Genomic DNA, 23,693 nt, shown 5'->3' with positions numbered 1-23,693 from the left:
CCAAGCCCTCCAAAGGAGTTTCCATGGAGACCGAGGCTCTGCCCCGGCAGCCTCGCGGCGTTACCATGGAGACAAGTCCGGGGCTGAGGCTCCCAAGCTTCGGCTCACCGCTGTCTCAAAACCCCGCGGAGCCGCTGTGCCAAGCCAGAATCGCTACGGCCGCGGCACGCTGGGACCTCCGGAAACACTCTTTGCTCATCGTGATCGGCGATATCGGTACAGAGAATCAGCTGAGGGCCGTGCGGGCCCACCTTGAACAAGGTGAGCCGCTGTCCTGGCCGTGCTCGGGACATCCTCCATCCCGAGCTTCTCCGCCATCTGCATTTATCTCCCAGAGCGTACGGATGCATCCTCTATCCCTACTGTGCACTTACTGAAATCCGCGCGTCCTGTTAGTCTGAATCATCAGCCTCTGTCACCTGCATCTTCCATGTCATGCGTCCGTATTCTCCCGACCTGCCAACATCTCGCTTCCCCATCCTTCCCGCACACCCCATGGCATTCCGCAATCTCCCTGAGGCGGGGTAGCTCTGTACAACCCTTGGGTCCCCTCTGGTCACACCCTCTCTCCCGCAGTGTCTTGGTCCAGATGTCCTGAAAATCCTCACCTTCCCCTGAAGAGTCCATGTCCCTACCTTAGTTTCTTCTTTAGGATCCCTGAACAGGCATAGGTGAACTGAACGCTGCGGACAAATCTCAAATCTCCTAGTGTGCGTGGCCAACCTGAGGGAGTGACCTCTGTGGCCACAGGCTCCTCAGTCCTCACCTCCCTCCCCAGTTGTCAGCCAGTGGCGCAGTACTGCGGAGCCACCGGCGGGTGGAAGCAAGCCTGGAAGGGGTGGAGGCAGGCGAGGAGGGGGGCATAGAAGAAGAATCTAGAATCCTAGTTAGCTGGGAAGACAGCCTGCAGTAGTGTCTGGGAATAGGTCCTTGGGTATCACCATTGGGCAACTCTGCAAGAAAATTCCTACAAACTCACTAATGACCAAGTTTAGCCTAAACTCTGCACCTCTCCCTCTGGCTCAGGCAAAGCCTAAGATAAAGGCATAGGATGGGAGACAACCATAGCCACTGACCACCTTTCTTAAAGACATCAGTGAGGCTTATTATGGCAGCATTCCTTATCCTTTCCCTCTCCTTACCCCTTTTGTGAGTTTGGAAGTGCTCTCTGAAGTCCAATCCCTCTGACATTATCTAGCGTCCTCTTTGTTTCTTTTTCTCTTACAGGGATTCTCTCCTGGAACATTGACTTATCATCCTTTGATTTGAACCAACAATTGAGACTCTTTATCACCCGGCACCTAGCTCACTTCTCTTCAGAGGTCAAAGGTTAGGACTAGTCATTTGTTTCAGTTCTTTGGGTGAGGGTTGGCCACAGAGGAGCAGAGGTCCACTCTCCCTGGCAAAACTGGCCTTGTGGGAGATTTGAGTGTAGGGGGTGAAGAGAAGGGAGGGACTCTTCAGGGGAGACTGGTAAAGCTCCATAGCTATTCCCACATACCCGGTACACTTCACAGGGATATAGTATGATGATAGAAGCAGGCTGAAGAATGTAAAATCTACCTGAGAAGTGGGTGGTTTATGCACAAGCTATTGACATGCACTGAGGAAATGAAGAACTTCTCATGAACAATCAATCATCTCCATGTACAAATTCACTCTCTTTTATGTGTTCTCTTTTCTGTGTACCCCAGTTTCCTTGTTTCCCTTTACAGAAACCTTTCCCAGATTCTTGCTTAGAACTTTCCCTCAGACTGCACAGCCAGGTTTCAGGGTCTCTGGTTCCTTCTTTGCCTCAGCCAACAGATCTCCACAGCAGAGCAGAAATCTGGCACAAAAAGCTGATGAGCACCATCAAATCCAGTGTGGATGCAGGGTCTCCTGGATTTACTGCTACAAGAGCTAGTCACATTTCGAAGTTTAATTCTCGAAGCACAAAGGTTGCCGGTTCAATTCCCGGTCAGGGCACATACAGGAACAGCTTGATGTTCTCATATCTCTCTCTCTCTCTCTCTCTCTCTCTCTCCCCCTCCTTCTTCTCTCATTGAAATCAATAAAAATAAATTAAAAAAAAATTTAACTCTGAGATCAAAGTTCATAGGATGCAGTTTCCCATTCTGCTGGGTAGGAGAGATGGGTCAAGCATTTGAGAAAACAGTATTTTAGGAGCTACCGTTCCATGACAGTGTCTATGAGGAGACCGCAGAAAGCCCTACATCTCATTATACAAGTTCTGGGCATGTTGTTGGTAAATATTGACACATCAATCCATGTGCCAGTGCCTTTATGGAATATAAAATCCATTTAACTCTATGGTTACTGCATCAAATGACTAAATTCATATCTTATGTAGATGATTCTCAATTATTCAGTATGCAGGTTGTTGCATTTCCTTCTCTTCATGCTCCTCCTGTGAACTACCACATCTTTGGTCATTTCCCTGATCACTGACTCCTCTGGAGAGAGAAGACAAGGTGAACATGACTAATGTTTTATTATCTTAGGAATATGTGCAGCATTTTTAAAATGTGAGGCTGGCATCTTCTTGATGTGACTGGCTTCCTGTGAAGCTAGCCACTCACGGTTTTGAGACTGCATGTGTTTAGAATTACTCATGTCATAGCTTCCTCCATTAGGACTGATGATTGAAAATTGATAATTTTACCACTTATTACTCCTTGGAGCTTTGGTGCAAGATTGGATAAGGGGATGATAGCAGATAAAATGAATGACTGAATTGAAGTTTGGGGAGTATCTGCTGATGTTCATAATTTACACTGAATTGTCTAGCCTTGTCCTTTTGAATACAGAGACTTACGATTAGGCTGCTTTCTAGAATGATGTATGAATGTACAGAAGTTAAACCAAAATAATTAGCCATTCTTTAAATTAAGATATGGGGATGCTTGGGAAGATGTCTACATGGGAGATGCATAGTTACTCTCAGGGCCCTCTCAAGAACAAGCACTGACATGTAAACACCTACTAGATCTTTTCAATCAGAGTTATGCCATGGTATCCTCAAGCGGCTTAGGGCCATATACCCAAGATCAGTGCTTGCTTTAGCCTACTGAATTTTTTCAGGTTGCCTACTGAATTTTTTTAGGTTTGCACATTTTTTTCGGTGGCCTGTCTCTGTCCCTGGAGAATAGTAGAGAATTTCCTGGAAAAACCCACATGGCTCAAGACAGCCACAGCCCCACCCTTGCTGGCTCCTCTTTCAGCTGTCTCCACAAACAACAGTCAGCCTAGAGCAGCTGCAGACACTGACTCTCCCTTCAGCCTCCCTTTAATGAGGAGGCAGAGGGAACCAGGCTGCTGGGATGGGCTCAAGAGGATTCACTAATACCTTATGGCTTAATCCTTCCTGGCCACCCCACAGGCTGGGCCACCATCCCTCTCACCTATCCTTAAGCCCTAAGCCAAAATACTTAGAAATAGGACAAAACTGTACCCTACAATGACAGAGAGAGTGCAATTATTCCTAGGCAATAATTCCTAGCCACCTCCCTCTCCACTCACACACTCAAAAAATGAGGGATCCTCTAATGGAGAGTCGGTGGTCCAGCTCCTTCTATTTTCTTTCTTTCTTTCTTTCTTTCTTTCTTTCTTTCTTTCTTTCTTTCTTTCTTTCTTTCTTTCTTTCTTTTTTTTTTTGAGAGAGAGAGAGAGATAGACAGAGACAGAAGGTCAGGAAGGGAGAGAGATGAGAAGCATCAATTCATAGTTACGGCACCTTAATTGTTCATTGATTGCTTTCTCATATGTGCCTTGACCTGGGGGTTTCAGCCAAGCCAGTGACCATTTGCTCAAACTAGCTACCTTGGCCTTTAAGCCAGTGACCAGGAGGTCATGTCTATGATCCTGTGCTCAAGCTGGTGACCTCATGCTCAGGTGGGCCTGCACTCAAGCAGGCGACATTGGGGTTTTGAACCTGGGTCATCCTCTGTGTCCTTAGCCGATCCTCTATCCTCTGCACCACCGCCGGGTCAGGCCAGCTCCTGCTAGTGGTCAAATCTTGTAATGGTTTTCCCAGGTGAATTTTGCACCAGCTAGTCACTCTCCAGTGGTGACTTGGATGGAGCTTTTATTTTATTTTATTTTGGTAAGAGAAAGACAGGGACAGACAGGAAGGGAGAGAGATGGGAATCATCAACTCATAGTTGTGGCACGTTAGGTTTTCATTGATTGCTTCTCATACATGCTTTGACTGGGGTGAAGGGAGACTCTAGCCAAGACAGTGACTTCTTGCTCATTGCCTTGGACTCAAGCCAGCAATCTTTGAGCTCAAGCCAGTGATCATGGGGTCATGTCTATGATTCCATGCTCAAGTGGCGACCTCAGGATTTTGAACCTGGGTCCTCAGTGGCCCAGGTCGACTCTGTATCCACTGCACCACCACCTGATCAGGTGAGCCTTCCTTTCTAACTCCTGGAAAAAGCTGGAGTTCCCAAGCTTTATAAAACAAACCCAGAAACAATTAAGATAATGAAAAACTGAGCTTAAATAATTCTGTGATACTTCTACTATTGCAGTGGTAGTCAACCTGGTCCCTACCACTCACTAGTGGGCGTTCCAGCTTTCATGGTGGGCAGTAGTGGAGCAACCAAAGTATAAATAGAAAGATAGATTTAACTATATAGTAAGTTGTTTTATAAAGATTTATTCTGCCAAACTTAGTGAAAATCTGACATAAAGTACTTGGTAATTATTATTATATGCTTTAACTTGCTGTAACTCTGCTTTACAAATTTTATAAAGTTACTTTCCTACTTTATAAATTACCATTACTGTGGAACCAGTGGGCGGTTAGAAAATTTTACTACTAACAGAGATACAAAAGTGGGCGGTAGGTATAAAACGGTTGACTACCCCTGTACTATTGGGTACCTACAGAAAAGGGAGAGGGTTTCATAATTTACAATTCATGATTGATATTCTAGGACTCTAAAACACACAGGCTGAAAGGCCAGTTTGGAGACCTTCTGTCAGACCCTCTAATACCACTGATGTGCTCAGGCAGTGCTAGTTCTGTTCATTTCAAACATGAAAAACATTCTGAATTAATAGGGCAGCTCACTGGCCTCGACTACTGGGGTTTGCATTGCTGTCTAAAATGGGGAAGCAGGGACATGACTAGTACTTGAAGTCCTGTCCTATAGGCACTTCCAGCTATAGGTTTACTGGGAGCTAAGGGTACTCTAAAGTTGGTCTGGTTTGAGATTCTGATTTAGGGTTTCTCTGATTACCTAGATGACTTCTCATAGCTCTTCTGCAAAAGGGAGACAGATTTCCAGTGGCATTTGTACATTGTAGGTTTAGGACTCTAGGAATGAAGCATGTTTTCGTCTTTTGTGCCATTCACTCCTCACAGTATTATTGGAGAATGATTCTAACATTATACTCATTTTATGTGAGTTAATTGCATGATTAATGAAATGGTAGAGTCAGGTCTCAAACGCAGGACTTTGGATCTCACTTTGTATCTGAGCTTCAACCTCACTCTCTTCTTTGGCATCTCACTATTTCATTGCATCAGAGCCTAAGAGCACAGCAGGTAAACGGTTGTGGTGGGTGGCTGTTCAGAGGTTGAGGGCTAAAGGAAAACTCCACTGTGAGTTGGAATCATGCCCAGGGTGTGGCCCTTGGGGGTAGCAGCTGAGAATAAGGGTGGACTCTGCACTAGGGTGAGAAATGTTATTTTGTTCTCAAGCCAATGTCTACTCGTTTCCCTTCTTTGTACAATCCAGAGAGCCCTGGAAAGCAGAAAGGAGATAGAGGGTTTGAGGTGAGAGGAAATAGGAAGTATGAAGTTGCAGAAGGGAGGCATTTCCCTATGGTGATGCTCAGAACTCAGCCTGGTTTGCGTTGTGTATCTCTGCAGATGGCTTCCTCTATCCAAATGGGGCTGTTGCCATGTTGCTGCTTTGCATCCCCGGATCTGTGCGAGGAGTCCTTCCCCTCCGTCCCTCCCTCTCCCCAGTACTGGTGACTCAGCTCCTCCTCTCCTCTAGCAGCAGTTTAGGGGGGTTGGGGGATGCTGAGAGCAGAGACTATTTTGGCTTCTCTGACCTTCAGAAGCAATTCTTGGCAGCCTGGGGCAAGGGTGGGGCTGGTGCTGGGATGTGAGTTGGTGGACATCAATGTGAGGAAGGCTTTAGGAGTTGGCAAGGCCTAGAGAAGTTGATGGAAAGAAAAGAAGAGGGCAGGGAAAGATTTTGTGGGAGCATGAACATCACTTATCATCTGGTTGGCTCTGACTGCTAGAGCTCTCCAGATCCTCCCTTTAACTCCTTGAGCATGTCTGTAAATCTGAGACAGAGGTAGAGACTAAGGGAAACAAGGCCAATATTAAAAGGATTAAGATAGTATAAGACAGAGACATTAAAGAGACATAGAAAAGTGCAGGAAAAGGAGCAAACAGGGACCCAACATTCTACAAAGTCATTATAAGATTTTTTTAAATCTAAAGAATATTTTATGTTACATTTAATAATTGGCCTACAGTAAGAAATCTAGCTGAGGCCTGGGGCCCTGGTGATCATTCTTAGTCCCTGTTAGCTCTTTTACCAAAAGGCAGAAAGCACCCTGCCTCTTCATACCCAATGACCCAAGAATTCCTACACTGCTTACAAAAATTAGGGGATATTTTATAGCTTCATATTCATTTTGAAATATCCCCTAATTTTTGTGAGCAGTATAGTATCAGTGCCTGTGTGTTTACTAAGCTGTGCTGAACTGGCACAGAATTGTATGTTCCCAGGGTTCCTCTGTCCCACCCCAGATTGTCAAGGGCCATGTGTCCACTCCAGAATTTCAATCTACCTCCAACCTAAAATGAGACTTATTTCTGCCTTCCTCTGGTTTCTGCAGCTGTGGCTCAGAAGCCGGCAGAACTCAGTGCAACTACTGTCCCCAACCTTGTCTCAAGTAGTTCTCTCCGTCCTATTCTATGCTTCCAGGCCCCCAGCCCCTTTGGTTCCTGTTCCTTCAGGGATTGAAGGTCATTCCCAGGGTCTGAGGGGAGAGGCAGCAGATGGTTCCTGAGAGAAGGGGGAGGGCCCAGATGGCACATACATCCTATATCCCCGGCAATGTGCCATAGCACAGGGCTTTGGTCTTTTGGCTGATGCTAAAAGAGTATTTCTTGACTAGGCAGGGTTGGGGAGAAGGGTCCTATGGGCCACTGGAGACCAACCTGGGTCTTTGAATTGCTAGACATCTCCTCAGTCCCCCCAGAGCCCAGGCAAGGTATCAGAGCAGTGACATTGTGAAGGCAAAGAAACAGTTAAGTCTCCAGTGCCTCGTCATGGACCAACCCCTCTTCCCTGTCCGGGCCCCGCCCTCGCCATCAAGCACGCCCCCCCCCCCCCACTCCCACCCCAAGTACCGCAGACTCTTCCCTGAAGCTGCCGGCTGAGGCCGGAGCTTCAGCCTCCCAGAGGGGCTCCCTCCCACACCCAGGGTAAGAACCGAACCAAACTGCGGAAGGGCTTGGCATGGGGAGTGGGGGATGCTGTGATAGAGAGGTGAAATGGGAGTAATGGGAAGAGAATTGATACCTAATCTGGTGTTTCTGAAACTGGCCCAGCAGGGTGGGAGAATAGAGAAAAACAAACATTACTCGCTTTAGGGGCTAGCCTGGACCCCGAACCTGGTAGAGGCCAATGAGGCCAAGACAGTGACAGTCCACCTCTCAGGCCGGGCTGGGCCGAGACATCAGCCGAGAGGCAGCAGCAGAGGGTGGTGTCACTGGCTCAGCTTGGCAGCCTGGGCTCTGGAAGAGTTTGGGGCTGTGTCTTCGGGCAGAGGCAGAAGAATCTGAGGGAAAGGCGGATGTTATGGGAATGTACCTAATGGGAGGGTCTCTGCGTGTCTGCTGCTAGAAAGCTCAGCTGCTCCTCCTATGCTGGGGGTGAGTGTGACGGCAAGTTTTTGCCAAGTAAGGGAAGGTGGGGGGACACTGTGGAAAAGAAGGGAGGAAAAGGTCATTAAGACGTGGCACGCGTCTCTTCACAAACCGATCTATTTGCAGTGGGCTCCCTGCACTCCCTACCCTGTGACTAGCTTGAGATTGGGACTCTAGCCACCCCCAACCCCTTTCTGGCTCCCTCTGGAGACTGAGAGGCCACCGTGGAGATTAAGAGCACTCCCTGCCGAGCAGCTGCCCAGCATTCCCAGTCCTGTCAACCCACTGGTTCCCAGCCTCAGCCCCACCCCCAACTCATCTCTGCTTCTCTTTTCAAGATGGGGGCTCTGGAACAGAAGAGCCAGTTTTTTCTCCCTCTTTGCGTCCCCCATTCTCTACCCCCCATGCAGAGGCAGCCAAGAAAATGACTTGTCATGCTGGAGTGGGGGTGGGGGCGGAGCTCAGCGCACACTCACACACACACTCACACACTGCGGCAAACTGCAGCTGCCCGCGTCCCTCCCCTTTGCCTCACTGCAGAGACACCTGCCCTCCTGCAGGCTCAGCTTCAGCACCCGCAGCCCACCCCCATCCCGTTACTGGCCAAGGGAAGTGACCCTGACTTACAAGAAGCCCTCCACAAAGAAAAAGGAAAAACAAGTCTATTCCCTCTGGCAGAATTGCTGGGGGAGCAGAAGACAGAAACAGTACTTTCTCCCAGGCCTGAAAAGGAGGGCAGCAGGATAAAAATCCCTGGAGTTGCCAGTTAGAACTGGAGAGTGCTTGGCTGAGGGAGAGGGTCTTGCTCCAAGACAGGATCAGAGAAGTCTAGTGGTTATAAACAGGGGATTGCAAGGATGCTAGACTGGGAGGGGGATAGTAGAGAGGAAGCAAATCGGTATGTACCACAGATATTTCTCTTTCTGAGTGTCTGAGCTAAAATGTGTGACCTTGTGGTTTGTATGGGGGGGGGGGGGCGGCGGCAGGAATTGCCCTTTTAAATCTAAACTACTTAGAGCTAGCCTAGGGCCAACTGCTCTCTGAACCATGATATCCCTCAACTGCCCCAGCCCTGCCCCTGTCTTCCTCTGAACTGACCTCGGAGCTTCCCTCAATTCCCAACTGAATAGAAGAGAACCCTTGAACTCCTCTTGGTCTGACACCCACCCCCAGCCCTGTATAGTATTTGATCTGATACCCTCCATAGTTAACTTGCCCTGCAGCTTCAACTGCAGCTACTTGCTGCCAGATCTGCCTGATCCTGGCACCAAGACTCCTTCCCTTAACAAAGGCCCTGGCCCCAGGCTCCTCTTGTCAGAGCCCCAGAAAGAAGAGAGAGCTGGGTCGCAGAAGAGGGTCTAGTAGAAGATTATGAGCCCTCCAGACAGCCCACTCCCCAGGCCACCTGTTCACCCCTCTGTAAGGTAACTCAGGCCCTGGCCGGTTGGCTCAGTGGTAGAGCGTCGGCCTAGCGTGCGGAGGACCCGGGTTCGATTCCCGGCCAGGGCACACAGGAGAGGCGCCCATTTGCTTCTCCACCCCTCCGCCGCGCTTTCCTCTCTGTCTCTCTCTTCCCCTCCCGCAGCCAAGGCTCCATTGGAGCAAAGATGGCCCGGGCGCTGGGGATGGCTCTGTGGCCTCTGCCTCAGGCGCTAGAGTGGCTCTGGTCGCAACATGGCGACCCCCAGGATGGGCAGATTATCGCCCCCTGGTGGGCAGAGCGTAGCCCCTGGTGGGTGTGCCGGGTGGATCCCGGTCGGGCGCATGCGGGAGTCTGTCTGACTGTCTCTCCCCGTTTCCAGCTTCAGAAAAAAGAAAAAAAAAAAAAAGAAAAAAAAAAAAAAGGTAACTCTACTGTGTGCTGCAATCAGCAAGGGCAGGAACAAAGTATGGCAGCATCTTTCTTCAGTATCTTCTGTCTAACCTGCCACTTTCTTTGCTGTGTTGCTTGGTGTTTCATGTGAGCCTGGAGAAGGGAAGTGGATAGGGGATTTGACGGTGTCTTATCTTTCTCTATGGCCTGGGGAACACTGGGGAACACTCGATCTTGTTTGTGAACTGCTAACTCTCCTCTCCGTGGCAGAAGGCCCACAGGAGAGGGGCAAGGATGAGAGGAGAAAGTATTCACAAGAGATGGGTTGTAGGCCTGACCTGGCGGTGGCGCAGTGGATAGAGTGTCGTGGGACTGGAATGCAGAGGACCCAGGATCAACACCCCAAGGTTGCCAGCTTGAGCGCAGGCTCATCTGGTTTGAGGAAAATCCCACCAGCTTGAACCCAAGGTCGCTGGCTCCAGCAAGAGGTTACTCGGTCTGCTGAAGGCCTGTGGTCAAGGCACATATGAGAAAGCAATCAATGAACAACTAAGGTGTTGCAACGCACAATGAAAAACTAATGATTGATGCTTCTCATCTCTCCGTTTCCATCTGTCTGTTCCTGTCTATCCCTCTCTCTGACTCTCTCTCTGTCTCTGTAAAAAATAAATAAATAAAATTTAAAAAAAAAAAAGAGAGAGAGAGATGGGTTGTAGGTAGTGAACCAGGCGTTCCCGGAGCCTGGGAACATGAAGGTGGGGTAGGAGACGTAGCTGTGAAACCTTTGGAGGTGGGAACAATATGATCAAGTGCATGTTTGTGATTGCAGGCTTGGCCTCTGAGGAACCAGAGAACAAAACAAGAAGTTATAGTCCTATTTCTACTCTTTGAATTGTAAGAAAAAACAAACCCCACGGGTTTAGATAGTGCGTACTTCTCTCAGTCTTTTGGAATGGGAATTCTGGGCTTGGATGGGGGTTGGGAAGGATGGAGAGCCTGCAGACACTACACAAAGGTGCCCATCTCCTCATTTCCAGCCAGTCTGCCAGCATGAAGGCCCAAGGCAGACACAGGCTAGAGAGGAAAGAACTGAGTGAAGATCATGTCCCAGAAGCCCTCCCTCCAGCTGAGCCCCCCCCCCCCCTGCCCCCGTCCCCATCCGCAGGCAGCACCAGGAGCTTAGTGCTCTAGAGGGACAAAAGCTTCTTGTCTACAAGCACAGTCTGAGGCCGGAGTTCCAGGCAGAGGGTGTGGCAGATAAAGGGAGGGAGAAGACAGATTGTATGGAAGAGGGGAGGAAGAAACCCTGAGAGGGGAGGGCTAGAGGAGCTGGTCCTTTGACCGACCTCACTCAGCAGTTTCCAAAGTAGCAGGATCTAAGGATAGCCAGGCTTCTCACTCTTAAGCCCCATTTTCTGGTAGTGCATTCTTTTCTCTTGTGCCCTGTACAACGTCTATTTTAATATATACCCACTTTCTTCAGTACAAATCCCTGCATCTCTCCCTCAGGCCAGAGGACCCTTTGCCATCAGAGTGAGATTCTAGAGACCATCGTCCTGGTAAACCCCAGTGCCGACAGCATCAGCTCTGAGGTAAGACCAGGGCCTGTGCCTTGCCACAAGGACTTAGTTCGAAAGTGCTGTAACTCACGCTTGCCAGTGAAAGCTGTAAGGCCAGTACTTCCTGGAACTGGCTTTGAACCATTCTTTCTCTGCCATCTAAGCTGCCTTATAGTCTCCAGCCCCACCATGGAGGTGTTGTGGGGCTACCAGGAGGGACCGCGTCCTTGCAGTACTGAGGGGAAACCAGGAACATTCAGTGTCCTTCCCTGGGTTTCCTACATCTGTGATCACTCCCCTCCTTCCATTCTAGGTTCACCATCTCCTCAGCAGCCCATCAGCTCACAAACTCCTGATTTTGAGTGGGCAAAGTTTAGAGCCAGGGGGAGACCTCATCCTACAGAGTGGGACCTACTCCTATCAAAACTTTGTCCAGGTTCTTCACAAGCCAGAGGTGAGTTCCATGTCTGCATGTCTGGAAGGAATAGAATATGAGATAATAGGACTAAAGCTATGGGGAGAGATCCATGGAAGGGAATATCTTATATTGCTTGACCATTGGTGGTCCTGGCAGAAAGGTAGATTACCTTGGAGAGTGGTGAAGATTAGCAGACTGAATCTGAGTCAGATTAAGACAACCCCAATGATCTCCTTCTATCTCCCATTACTCTAGATTGCTCAATTGCTCAGCAATAGAGACCCTGGGATCCAGGCCTTCCTCACCGTGTCCTGCTTAGGGGAGGGTGATTGGAGCCACTTGGGACTATCCAGTTCCAAAGAGACCCTGCATCTCCAGCTAAACCCTGAGCCCATGCTGCCCACAATGGATGGTGTAGCTGAGTTCTCCGAATACGTCACTGAGACTGTGGATGTGCCATCCCCTTTTGACCTGCTAGAGCCCCCTACCTCAGGGGGCTTCCTCAAGCTCTCCAAACCTTGCTGCTACATCTTCCCTGGTGGCCGTGGGGATTCTGCCCTTTTTGCCGTGAATGGTTTCAATATCCTAGTGGATGGTGGCTCTGATCGCAAGTCCTGCTTCTGGAAGCTGGTGCGGCACCTGGACCGCATTGACTCGGTGCTGCTTACACACATCGGGGCAGACAACCTGCCAGGCATCAATGGACTCCTACAGCGCAAGGTGGCAGAACTAGAGGAGGAGCAGTCCCAGGGCTCCAGTAGCTACAGTGACTGGGTGAAGAACCTCATCTCACCTGAGCTTGGAGTTGTCTTTTTCAACGTACCTGATAAGCTGCGGCTGCCTGATGCCTCCCGGAAGGCCAAGCGCAGCATTGAGGAGGCCTGTCTCACTCTGCAGCACCTAAACCGCTTGGGCATCCAGGCTGAGCCTCTGTACCGTGTGGTCAGCAACACCATTGAGCCACTGACCCTCTTTCACAAAATGGGCGTGGGCCGGCTGGACATGTATGTCCTTAACCCTGTCAAGGACAGCAAGGAGATGCAGTTTCTCATGCAGAAGTGGGCAGGCAATAGCAAAGCTAAGACAGGCATTGTGCTGGCTAATGGAAAGGAGGCTGAAATCTCGGTGCCCTACCTGACCTCTATCACTGCTCTCGTGGTCTGGCTGCCAGCCAACCCCGCTGAGAGGATAGTGCGTGTGCTTTTTCCAGGGAATGCTCCCCAGAACAAGATCTTGGAAGGCCTGGAAAAGCTTCGGCACCTGGACTTCCTCCGCTACCCTGTAGCCACACAAAAGGACCTGGCTTCTGGGGCTGTGCCCGCCAACCTCAAACCCAGCAAAATAAAACAGCGGGCTGACAGCAAGGAGAGCCTCAAGGCCACTACCAAGGCAGCTGTGAGCAAGCTGGCCAAACGGGAGGAAGTGGCCGAAGAGGGAGCCAAAGAGGCCCGTTCAGAACTGGCCAAGGAATTAGTCAAGACAGAGAAGAAGGTAAAGGAATCATCTGAGAAGCTCCCAGAGAAGCCTGCCAAGCCTGAAAGGGTGAGGACAGAGTTGAGTGAAGCATTAAAGGCAGAGAAGCGAAAGCTGATCAAAGACAAGGTGGGGAAGAAGCACCTGAAAGAAAAGATATCAAAGCTTGAAGAGAAAAAAGACAAAGAGAAAAAGGAGATCAAGAAGGAGAGAAAGGAGCTCAAAAAAGATGAAACGAGGAAGGAGGAGAAGAAGGATGCCAAAAAGGAGGATAAGAGGAAAGATAACAAACTTGAGGTCAAGAAGATTTCCAAGCCGGACCTGAAGCCCTTTACCCCTGAGGTACGTAAGACCCTCTACAAAGCCAAGGCCCCTGGCAGAGTCAAGATAGACAAGAGCCGGGCTGCCCGTGGGGAGAAGGAGCTATCTTCCGAGCCCAGGACACCCCCAGCCCAGAAGGCAGCTGTACCACTTCCAACAGTTAGTGGGCACAGGGAGCTGGCCCTGTCTTCACCAGAGGACCTCACACAGGACTTTGAGGAGATGAAGTGTGAGGAGAGGAGGTTGCTGGTGGAACAAAGGGACATAGGACTAGAAGAGAAAACTCTCCCTGCAGACACTGCAGAGGAGGGTGTCCCAAGCACAGCTTCCCAGGGGATAACACCCTCTGTCCCAGGGCGGGAACAAAAAGAGCCTGTGATGAAGGAGAAAGAGGTTGTCCCAGACACTTCTGAGGAACAGGGCAGCAAGAATAGAGGCCCAGACTTTGGGGCTAAAACAGAGGAAGAGAAAGACTCCCAGGAGGAAAAGAAGCAGGAAGCAGAGAGGCTCGCTGATAAAACAGAAGCCAGAGAGGAAAGTGAACCTGAGGGAAAGGAGGATGTGATTGAGAAGGCTGAGTTAGAAGAAATGGAGGTGATGCATCCTTCAGAGGAAGAGGAAGAGACAAAGGCTGAGAGTTTTTACCAAAAACATATGCAGGAAGCCTTGAAGGTAACTCCAAGGGGCAGGGATGCTCTTGGGGGCCGGGAACTGGGATTTCAGGGCAAGGCTCCTGAGAAGGAGACCTCGTCATTCCTAAGTAGTCTGGCCACACCTGCAGGAGCCACTGAGCATGTCTCTTATATCCAGGATGAGACAATCCCTGGTTACTCAGAGACAGAGCAGACCATCTCAGACGAGGAGATCCATGATGAGCCAGAGGAGCGCTCAGCTCCACCTAAATTTCCTACAAGTGCATATGACCTCCCTGGGCCTGAGGATCCTGGCCCCTTTGAGGCTAGTCAGCCTGCAGACATTGTTGTTCCTGTCACCTCCAGCAAAGGCTATGGAGCATCAGAGACTGAACTCACCTACCCTCCCAACATGGTGGCTGCCCCTTTGGCTGAAGAGGAGCACGTGTCCTCAGCTACCTCAATCACTGAGTGCGACAAGCTTTCTTCCTTCGCCACATCTGTGGCTGAGGACCAGTCTGTGGCTTCACTCACTGCTCCCCAGACAGAGGAGACAGGCAAGAGTTCCCTGCTGCTTGACACAGTCACAAGCATCCCGTCATCCCGCACAGAAGCCACTCAGGGCTTGGACTATGTGCCATCGGCTGGTACCATCTCACCAACCTCCTCACTCGAAGAAGACAAGGGCTTCAAATCACCACCTTGTGAGGATTTCTCTGTAACTGGAGAGTCAGAGAAAAGAGGAGAGATTGTAGGGAGGGGCTTGCCTGGAGAAAAAGCTGTGGAAGAGGAAGAAAAAACTGCAAGTGTAGAAACATCTGAGAAATTTCATGGTCAATATGGAACCCCAGTGTTTGGTGGTCCTGGGAACATCCTATACACAGGGGAACCAGCCCTTGGAGAATTGGAGGAGCGCTGCCTCAGCCCAGATGACAGCACAGTGAAGATGGCCTCTCCTCCACCATCTGGCCCACCCAGTGCCACCCACACACCCTTTCATCAGTCCCCAGTGGAAGAAAAGTCTGAACCCCAAGACTTTCAGGAAGCAGGCTCCTGGGGAGACATGAGGCATATACCAGGTGTTGGCAAGGAAGATGCTACAGAGAAGACAGTCAGGCCAGGGCCTGAAGAAGAGGACACACTAGAGAAGGGGGAACAGGTGCCTCCTCCCAGGAGTCCCCAAGCCCAGGAAGCAGCCATCAGCATTGTTGGGGGACATACAGGCTATACCATCCAACTGTTGCCAGAACAGGATAAAGCAATAGTCTTTGAAACTGTGGAGGCACGAGAGCCCACTGGCCCAATTCTGGGAACAGAAGCCCTTCCAAGAGATTTGAGGACATCACTCCAAGAACCTGGTGAACCTCAGAAAGATGAGGTTCTCCAATTTCCTAATCAAAGCCTCTCCCCTAATGATGCAGAGTCCCTCTCTGTCCTCAACATGGTCTCCCCAGACACTGCCAACGAGGAAGTCATCCCCAGGTCTCCCTGTGGCCTGACAGAGCCACACCTACATAAAGACCTTTGGCCACAGGTATCTCCAGAAGACACGCGGTCACTTTCTCTCTCAGAAGAAAGTCCCAGCAAGGAGACCTCTCTGGATATCTCTTCTAAACAGCTATCTCCAGAAAGTCTTGGCACCCTCCAGTTTGGGGAACTAAGCCCTAGAAAGGAAGAAAAGGGACCTCTGATGCAGGCTGAGGATACTTCTCAGCACCTAGCCCCTATGTCTATTCCAGAACCCCGTGCAGCCACAGTGTCTCCTCCCATAGATGGGAAAACTGGATACTCTGCACAGACAGACATCACAGATGAAAGCTCGGATAGAATATTACCTGCCAGCTCCTTCTCTCACTCGACACTGATGGGAGACGGGAAGCACTCACCTGAAGTGATCACAAGCCCTGGTGAGCACATTCTGACACCTGATAACTCTGTCACCAAGAGTCCCGAGTCTTTGCCAAGCCCTGCCATGAAAGACATTGCAATGAAGTTGGAACATAACGTTCCAGAGTTGAAAGACAGAATCCCAGAGCAGAAGGACAAAGGACTTGAGCCAAAGGATGAAGTCATACAGCAGAAGGACAAAACTCTGGAGCAGAAGGATGTTGTCATAAAGCAGAAGGATACAATCATTGCTCATAAAGATGAGGCTCTGGAAGAAAAGAACAAGGCTTTTGAACAGCAGGATAAGGCTTTAGAACAAAAAGTCAGAGGCTTAGGACCAAGAGACATAGCCCTGGAAAAGAGTGACGAGGCCCTGGAACCAAAAGACAAAGACCTAGAACAAAAAGTCAGAGACTTAGAACCAAAAGACAGGGCCCTGGAACAGGAATACATGGTCCCGGAAAAGAAAGATGAAACCTTAGAACAAAGAGTCAGAGACTTTGAACATAAACACAAGGTACCAGAGGACAAAGTCTCTGAACTGAAGGGCAAAGCCTTAGAACAGACAGACAAGGATATCCCTGGACAGAGGGACAAGACCCATGAACAGAAGGACAAAGCCTTGGAAAAGGAGGAACAGGCTTTGGAACAAAAATACTGGGCCTTCGGACGGCATGATGAAGCCCTGGAACAAAACAATAAGGCTCTTAAACAGAAAGATAAGACTCTAGAAGAGAAGGACAAAACTCAGGGGCCAGAGAGCCCAGTGCAGGAGAGAACCGTGAAACCGACGGAGAAGATCCGAGAGGAAAAATCCTCAGAAAAAGTTGATGCCATGGAACAAAAACAAGAAGCTTTGCTGGAAAACACCAAAGCTCTGGGGCTGGAAGAGAGCCCAGTGCAAGAGGACAAGGCCCAGGGTCAAGAAAAGAAATACTGGAAGGAGCAGGATGTGGTCCAAGAGTGGCGAGAAACATCTCCAACCAGAGGGGAACCAGTTGGAGAACAAAAGGAGCGTGCCCGGACATGGGAGGACACATCTCCTGAGCAGGAGAACAGGTACTGGAGGGATAGAGAGGATGTGGCCCTGGAGCAGGACTCGTACTGGAGGGAGCTGAGCTGTGAGCGGAAGGTCTGGTTCCCTCATGAGCTGGATGGCCAGGGAGCCCGGCCGCGGTACACTGAGGAGCGGGAGAGCACTTTCCTTGATGAGGGGCCAGATGATGAGCAAGAAGTGCCCCCCTTGGAGCACATGCCTCAGAGCCCCTGGGCTTCAGACCTCAAGGGTTTCCCAGAGCCCTCATCACAGAAAGGGCCAAAGGTGGAGCAGTGGCTTGCTGAGTCACCAGTTGGGCTGCCACCAGAGGAAGAAGACAAGTTTGCCCGCTCCCCTTTTGAGGTCATCTCTCCTCCAGGTTCCCCACCTGAAGTGGTTGGACAGAGGGTTCCTCCAGCCCCACGACAAGAGAGCCCTAGCCCAGAGCCTAAGCCTATAAGGAATGAACCCACTACCCCTTCATGGCTGGCTGACATCCCACCGTGGGTGCCCAAGGACAGACCCCTGCCCCCTGCCCCCCGCTCCCCAGCTCCAGCTCCCCCAACCTCTGTCCCTGAGCCACATACTCCTGCACCCTTCTCCTGGGGCACAGCCGAGTATGATAGTGTGGTGGCTGCAGTGCAGGAGGGGGCTGCTGAGTTGGAAGGTGGGCCATACTCCCCTCTTGGGAAGGACTACCTCAAGGCTGAAGGGAAAAGGGAAGAAGATCAGGCTGGGGCTCTTGACAGCAGCCCCTACAGTTCAGAAGTCCCAAAGGCCAGTGAGAACCATGCTACCAAGGAGCCTGAGCAGACGGAGCCAGAGCAGAGAGAGCCCACGCCCTATCCTGATGAGAGAAGCTTTCAGTACGCAGACATCTATGAGCAGATGGTGCTTACTGGGCTTGGCCCTGCATGCCCCACTAGGGAACCTCTTCTTGGGGCAGCTGGGGATTGGCCCACACACATCTCAACCAAGGAGGAGGCTGCTGGCCGAAACACATCTGCAGAGAAGGAGCTTTCGTCTCCTGTCTCACCCAAGAGCCTCCAATTCGATACCCCATCCTTTAGCTATGCCGCCCTGGTGGGACCCTCCGTACCACCAAGGCAGGAGCCTGATCCAGGGCCAAGTGTGGAGCCCAGCCTCATCCCCCCTGCAATACCTCCCCGTGCTCCCATCCCCCTGAGTAAAGGCCCAAGCCCCCATCTTAATGGTAACCTTCTGAGCTGTAGCCCAGATAGGAGAACCCCATCCCCCAAGGAATCAGGCCGGAGTCACTGGGATGACAGCACTAGTGACTCAGAGCTAGAGAAGGGGGCTCTGGAGCAGCCAGAGAAAGAGTCCCAGTCCCCAAGTCCCCCTCATCCCATTCCTACAGGGCTCCCTAAACTGTGGCCTGAAAGTGAGGGACAAACCAGACCTTCCTCGGATTCACACCTGGGTCCTGTTCGACCCAGCCTGGACTTCCCTGCTTCAGCCTTTGGTTTCTCCTCATTGCAGCCAGCTCCTCCACAGCTGCCCTCTCCAGCTGAACCCCACTCAGCACCCTGTGGCTCCCTTGCCTTCTCTGGGGACCGAGCTCTGGCTCTGGCTCCAGGGCCCCCCACCAGAGCCCGGCATGATGAGTACCTAGAAGTGACCAAGGCCCCCAGCCTGGACTCCTCCCTGCCTCAGGTCCCATCACCCAGCTCTCCTGGGCCCCCCCTTCTCTCCAATCTGCCACGACCTGCCTCACCAGCCCTGTCTGAAGGCTCCTCCTCTGAAGCCACCACACCTGTGGTTTCAAGTGTGGCTGAGCGCTTCCCTCCCGGCCTGGAGGCTGCAGAACAGGGGTCAGTAGAGCTGGTCCCAGGAATGGAAGCAGCTGCCCACAGCCTTTGGGACCTTACTTCTCTGAGCTCAGCACCTCCAGCTTCACTGGTCTTGGCCCCAGCTCCACCTCCAAGCTTGCCTGGAGACATGTCTGATGGTACCCAGCCCTACCACCTGGAGTGCTCAGTGGCAGCCACCAAGAAGCCAAGCCTCTTCCAAGGTCCCTCTGGGGATTGTGCCACCAACGGTCCAACTGAAACCAGCCCCAACCCCCCAGGCCTTGCCTCAGCCAAGGCTGAGAAAGAAGAGGCTGAGGGCTGCTCTGCCTGGGAACGCGGGGCCTGGCCTGCGGTTGTTGAGAGGAGCTCCCGGCCTGACACGCTGCTCTCCCCTGAGCAGCTACTGTGTCCTGGAGGGACCTCTGGTGGCCGACCTAGAAGTGTCTCCCCTGAGATGGAGGGTGGGCCCCAGGGATGTGCCTACGAGCCACGGCCACACCGTGGGGAGCTTTCCCCATCCTTCCTGAACCCACCTCTGCTCCAACCCACAAATGACAGTGACCTTTCAACTGAGGAAGCTCAGGTAGGGAGAGGGGGGCGGCGCCGGGTGGGGGGCCCTGGGGCCACAGGGGGCCCCTGTCCTGTGGTGGATGAGACACCCCCAACATCAGCCAGCGACTCAGGCTCCTCTCAGTCAGATTCTGACGTTCCACCAGAAACTGAGGAGTGTCCATCCATCACAGCAGAGGCAGCTGACTCAGATGAAGATGGGGACTTCCTGCCTGTGGACAAAGCTGGGGGGGTCAGTGGAACTCACCATCCCAGGCCTGGCAATGACCCACCTCCTGTTCCCCAGCCCGACCCTCGCCCATCCCCTCCCCGCCCTGATGTGTGCATGGCTGATCCTGAGGGGCTCAGCTCAGAGTCTGGAAGGGTAGAGAGGCTACGGGAAAAGGAGAAGGCACAGGGGAGAATAGGGCACAGGGCCCCAGGCAGGGCCAAGCCAGCATCTCCTGCCCGGCGTCTGGATCTTCGGGGAAAACGCTCACCCACCCCTGGTAAAGGCGCTGCAGATCGACCATCACGGGTCCCACCCCGGCCACGTAGTACTCCAAGCCAGGTCACCTCAGCAGAGGAAAAGGATGGACACAGCCCCATGTCCAAAGGCCTAGTCAACGGACTCAAGGCAGGACCAAGTGAGTATGATGTGAAAAGTACGAGAGATTGTGGTTTGGGGCCTAGGGTCGCTGGTCTAAGACTCCAGGAATGGGGGAAAGGGAAGGAGGGAGAATGTTGCCAAAAGCAGTTTACTTTTCCTCTACAATGAGTCCTGGCTTGTCTCTACAGTGGCCTTGGGTTCCAAAGGTGGCTCTGGCCCCCCAGTTTATGTGGATCTCGCCTACATCCCGAATCATTGCAGTGGCAAGACTGCTGACCTTGACTTCTTTCGACGAGTGCGTGCATCCTACTATGTGGTCAGTGGGAATGACCCTCCCAATGGCGAGCCGAGCCGGGCTGTGCTGGATGCCCTGCTGGAGGGCAAGGCTCAATGGGGGGAGAATCTTCAGGTGAGTGGCGAGGGATGCCAAGGAGGTAGTCTGGTCAAAGCTTATTCAGAGGCAATAGTGGAACACAGTCATTATTCATAAAAGGACTGAGCCCTTTCTATGGGCAGTGAGACTACTTCCTGGACCATCAAGGGGTCCCATCCCCCTCACCTTCCCTTCACATTCTCATAACAGGCATGTCTTGTCTCCCTCCTAGGTGACTCTAATCCCTACTCATGACACGGAGGTAACTCGTGAGTGGTACCAACAGACTCATGAGCAGCAGCAGCAACTGAACATCCTGGTCCTGGCTAGCAGCAGCACTGTGGTCATGCAGGATGAGTCCTTCCCAGCCTGCAAGATTGAGTTCTGACAGAGCCACTCCCCTTCCCCCAGCTCCCTTAGAGAATGACCACTGCTAAGTCCTTTGGGGTTGGGAGAGAGCTGGGGAAGGAGAGGGCAGGAGACAGGATGTCTTGTGGGGACTTGGACTGGGCTAAATGGGAAGGGTTGTCCCTACCCCTCATCCATACCTGAGAAGTACGATCAAAACCAAAGGTAATGGATCGGATGGGGGAGGGTACAAAATTAGGATGAGGTCATCTGATGACCCTGAAGTGACACCCTTTCCTAGCCCTGCCAAATGCTGGTATGTGTGGGGAGTGAGGATGGGTCTCAGAGTGCAACCTCCTCCCTCGTATCCATAACCCCAGGGACCTCTTTATCTCAAGCTATTTATTTATCATCCCAAGGAAAGATTTCCAATAGTAACTTATGTGACCTGGGGACAGGATTCTGTCAGTGAGGTGCCCAAAACTGCACCCTTCACCTCCTGTCCCCTTACCCACCAGGGTCTGGGTTCCAGCAGGGGCCTAGGGGTACACCGCTGCTACACTGTCCCACTGCTTCCCTCCATATCTGAATGTCTCAGTCTAAAACTTGAAGCTCTTTTGACCAAGGGACTGGTGAGAGAAGAAAGGAGCTTATTGTCCCAGTCCCTGCTTTATACCATTCATATCCCAGGACTGTGCCCAGACCAGGACTACTGGGCAGCACAAAGGGGCAAGGAGAGCCCAGCCCCAAACCCAGAATTTTCCAAGCTCCCTACCCTTTTGAAGTTTTCACCTACCTATTCCAATTATCCCGATCCCTTCTCATCCCCTGCTTGGCTTCTCTGCATGTGGTCATCTACTGTGGCCTGGTGTGTAATGGGTTTTAAAAATAAGCCACTGCCTGACATCCCAACATTTGACACGCCGGCAATGTGTGATTCCCCAGCATTCCACTATGCCATCCTGCAGCTGAAATGGGAACACTGGCTGCCTTTCCAGCCCCAAACTCTTGGACAGAGAGGATCTGGGAGGTGGATGCCATGCCAGAGGACTTGGGAAAAAGGAGAGGGAGGAAGGAAAGGGAGAGGAACCTGAGCTAAAGCTTAATTCCTACCAAGTGAGATGAAAACAGGCTGAAAATACCATCTCAGGAGAGAACCTTAACCCAAGCAAGCCAGTGAGCAGCCTGCTAAACTACTGCTGGACTGAGAAATCCAGATGCTCGTCAGGACTCGGCTTCTCTGCCAAGTGACTGGAAAACAAAATGAACCAGCCTGTGTTCTCCCTAGCGCCCACCCTCCCCATGCTGCTGTGCTCTGCTCCTCCTCATACTTCCCTGCTCTAGTTCCCAACTGCTGTTACGGAGCTGCCTTCCACTCTAACAATAAATCAAGTTCATTATGGATGCTGTAGTGCTGCTTAGGCTTTTTTTTTAAGTGAGAGGAGGGGAGATAGTGAGACTCCCAGGTGCACTCCCACTGGGATTCACCTAGCAACCTCTGTCTGGGGATGATGCTCAAATCTGAGTTATTTTTAGCACCTGAGGCCAACAACGCTCAACGGAGCCATCCTCAGGCCCAGGGCTGACACTTGAAACAATGGAGCCACTTACTATAGGAGGGGAAGGGGGAGAGAAAGGAGAGTTCGGGGAAGCAGATGGTTGCTTCTCTTGTATGCTCTGACCAAGAATCAAACCTGGGATGTCCATATTCCAGGTTGATGCTCTATCCACTGAGTAAACCAGCCAGGGTCAACTTAGGTTTTATTTTACTCTACATGTTGGCTTCCTCTCTTTTTCTTTAAGCACAGTCATTTATCTCAATGTCTTTTGGAAGTAATTCCAGGACCCAGGGAAGCCAGCGAACATAGGGTGGGTGAAGGGAGAAAAGGATATGAGGAACCAACATAATTTCTGAAAATGGATGAGAATACCTGAACCAAGGGTGGGGACATACATTTGGTTTGGGGGGAGGTGAGAGGGGAAGGGGGTCTCCAGAGGATCAAAAGCTGAAGACTGAATAACTAGCATCAGATACTTTGGATAGGAGAATACCAAAGAGGTAAGGAGTTGTGGGGCCCTAAGAGATCCAGAGCCTACTGAGGTTGTAAACACCTCTCACTTGTGCAGTCAGGATTTTCATGGAGGAAACTGTTGGATTTTCCCCCTACAGTGAAACCCTTTATAATCCTAGGTATATCAGGAGAGGCCAAGTTGTGAATATGTATATATGGGCAAGGCGATATTCCAGCCCACCCAATGTTCTGGGTTCTCCCAATGTAAGATGTCAAGAGGGGTGAAGAAGGAACATAAGCCCTTTATGTCAGTTCCTCCTGATACTCCAAAGCATCAGAGTAAAAATTAAGAGAGTGATTCCAAGGAGCTGGTAAAAAGGCATTGTGTACCTTCTGGTGTTTCAGAGAACCTGTCTCCCCTGCAACACTGCTCATTTAAGACATTTTGGGATGGTGGGCTGATTGCCATAAGGACCTCCTGGGATGCCTAATCTCTATATTTTTATAAACCATTCCTCCTCAACTACAAAGACTTTTGACTGACTCAGATTAATTCAGTCACAAACATGACTGGCTTATATTCATTCTTGATTCACAAGGATATCATCACAACCACCACCATCTCATTATTTCATATTTATTGAGCACTCATAATGTTCCAGCGCCTTATTCCAATGATGGCATTACCCCTCTTACCTACCCCCATTCCCACCCCCATATCTTTGGGAAAAGCTTCAAAATCACACCTGGTCCTAAAGACACAATGATATAAGGACAAACCTCTTGGGGACACTGGAGTGTTTGTTCTTTGGCCAGTCTGTCCCTGGCACTACTAAAGAAATATATATAATATATATATATATACTTTGCTCAAGTCTGTACAATAATGATTTCTGCTGATTGCTTAAAATAGAACCTGATTTTCTTTACTACAGCATCTTC

At 50.9% G+C, this 23,693-nt stretch overlaps 2 protein-coding genes across 8 annotated transcripts in view; one reads left to right on the top strand and one right to left on the bottom strand.

Moving 5' to 3' along the window:
* TP53BP1 (tumor protein p53 binding protein 1) overlaps positions 1-719 on the bottom strand; it is a 139,001-nt gene extending 138,282 nt beyond the window's left edge. For all 6 annotated transcript variants that reach the window (XM_066343252.1, XM_066343253.1, XM_066343254.1 and 3 more), the window contains exon 1: positions 636-719. The gene's annotated coding sequence lies outside the window, so the exon portion shown is untranslated. The remainder of the gene's footprint in view (positions 1-635) is intronic.
* MAP1A (microtubule associated protein 1A) lies at positions 24-22,143 on the top strand. 2 transcript variants are annotated; one of them, XM_066343249.1, is made up of 7 exons: positions 24-261; positions 1,228-1,329; positions 11,232-11,314; positions 11,595-11,735; positions 11,955-20,055; positions 20,207-20,427; positions 20,624-22,143. In XM_066343249.1, the coding sequence occupies exons 1-7, from the start codon at positions 24-26 to the stop codon at positions 20,777-20,779; spliced, it is 9,042 nt and encodes a 3,013-aa protein (XP_066199346.1). In that variant the 3' UTR covers positions 20,780-22,143. The 2 variants fall into 2 exon arrangements, with proteins under 2 accessions (XP_066199346.1, XP_066199347.1); XM_066343250.1 differs by lacking the exons at positions 24-261; positions 1,228-1,329 and adding an exon at positions 7,409-7,465.
* The last annotated feature ends 1,550 nt before the right edge of the window (positions 22,144-23,693 follow it).

Source organism: Saccopteryx leptura, chromosome 6 (assembly GCF_036850995.1).
Source record: "Saccopteryx leptura isolate mSacLep1 chromosome 6, mSacLep1_pri_phased_curated, whole genome shotgun sequence".
Lineage (NCBI taxonomy): Eukaryota > Metazoa > Chordata > Mammalia > Chiroptera > Emballonuridae > Saccopteryx > Saccopteryx leptura.
Note: the sequence above shows the minus strand (reverse complement) of the source record. Positions and strands in the feature narration are given on the sequence as shown.

Bases quoted from the DNA above. Each gene is read 5' to 3' on its own strand.
- MAP1A (XM_066343249.1), top strand. From the start codon at position 24: ATGGAGACCGAGGCTCTGCCCCGGCAGCCTCGCGGCGTTACCATGGAG. The intron at 11,315-11,594 runs GTAAGACCAGGG...CTTCCATTCTAG, and splicing joins CCGACAGCATCAGCTCTGAG to GTTCACCATCTCCTCAGCAG. The intron at 20,056-20,206 runs GTGAGTATGATG...TTGTCTCTACAG, and splicing joins CGGACTCAAGGCAGGACCAA to TGGCCTTGGGTTCCAAAGGT.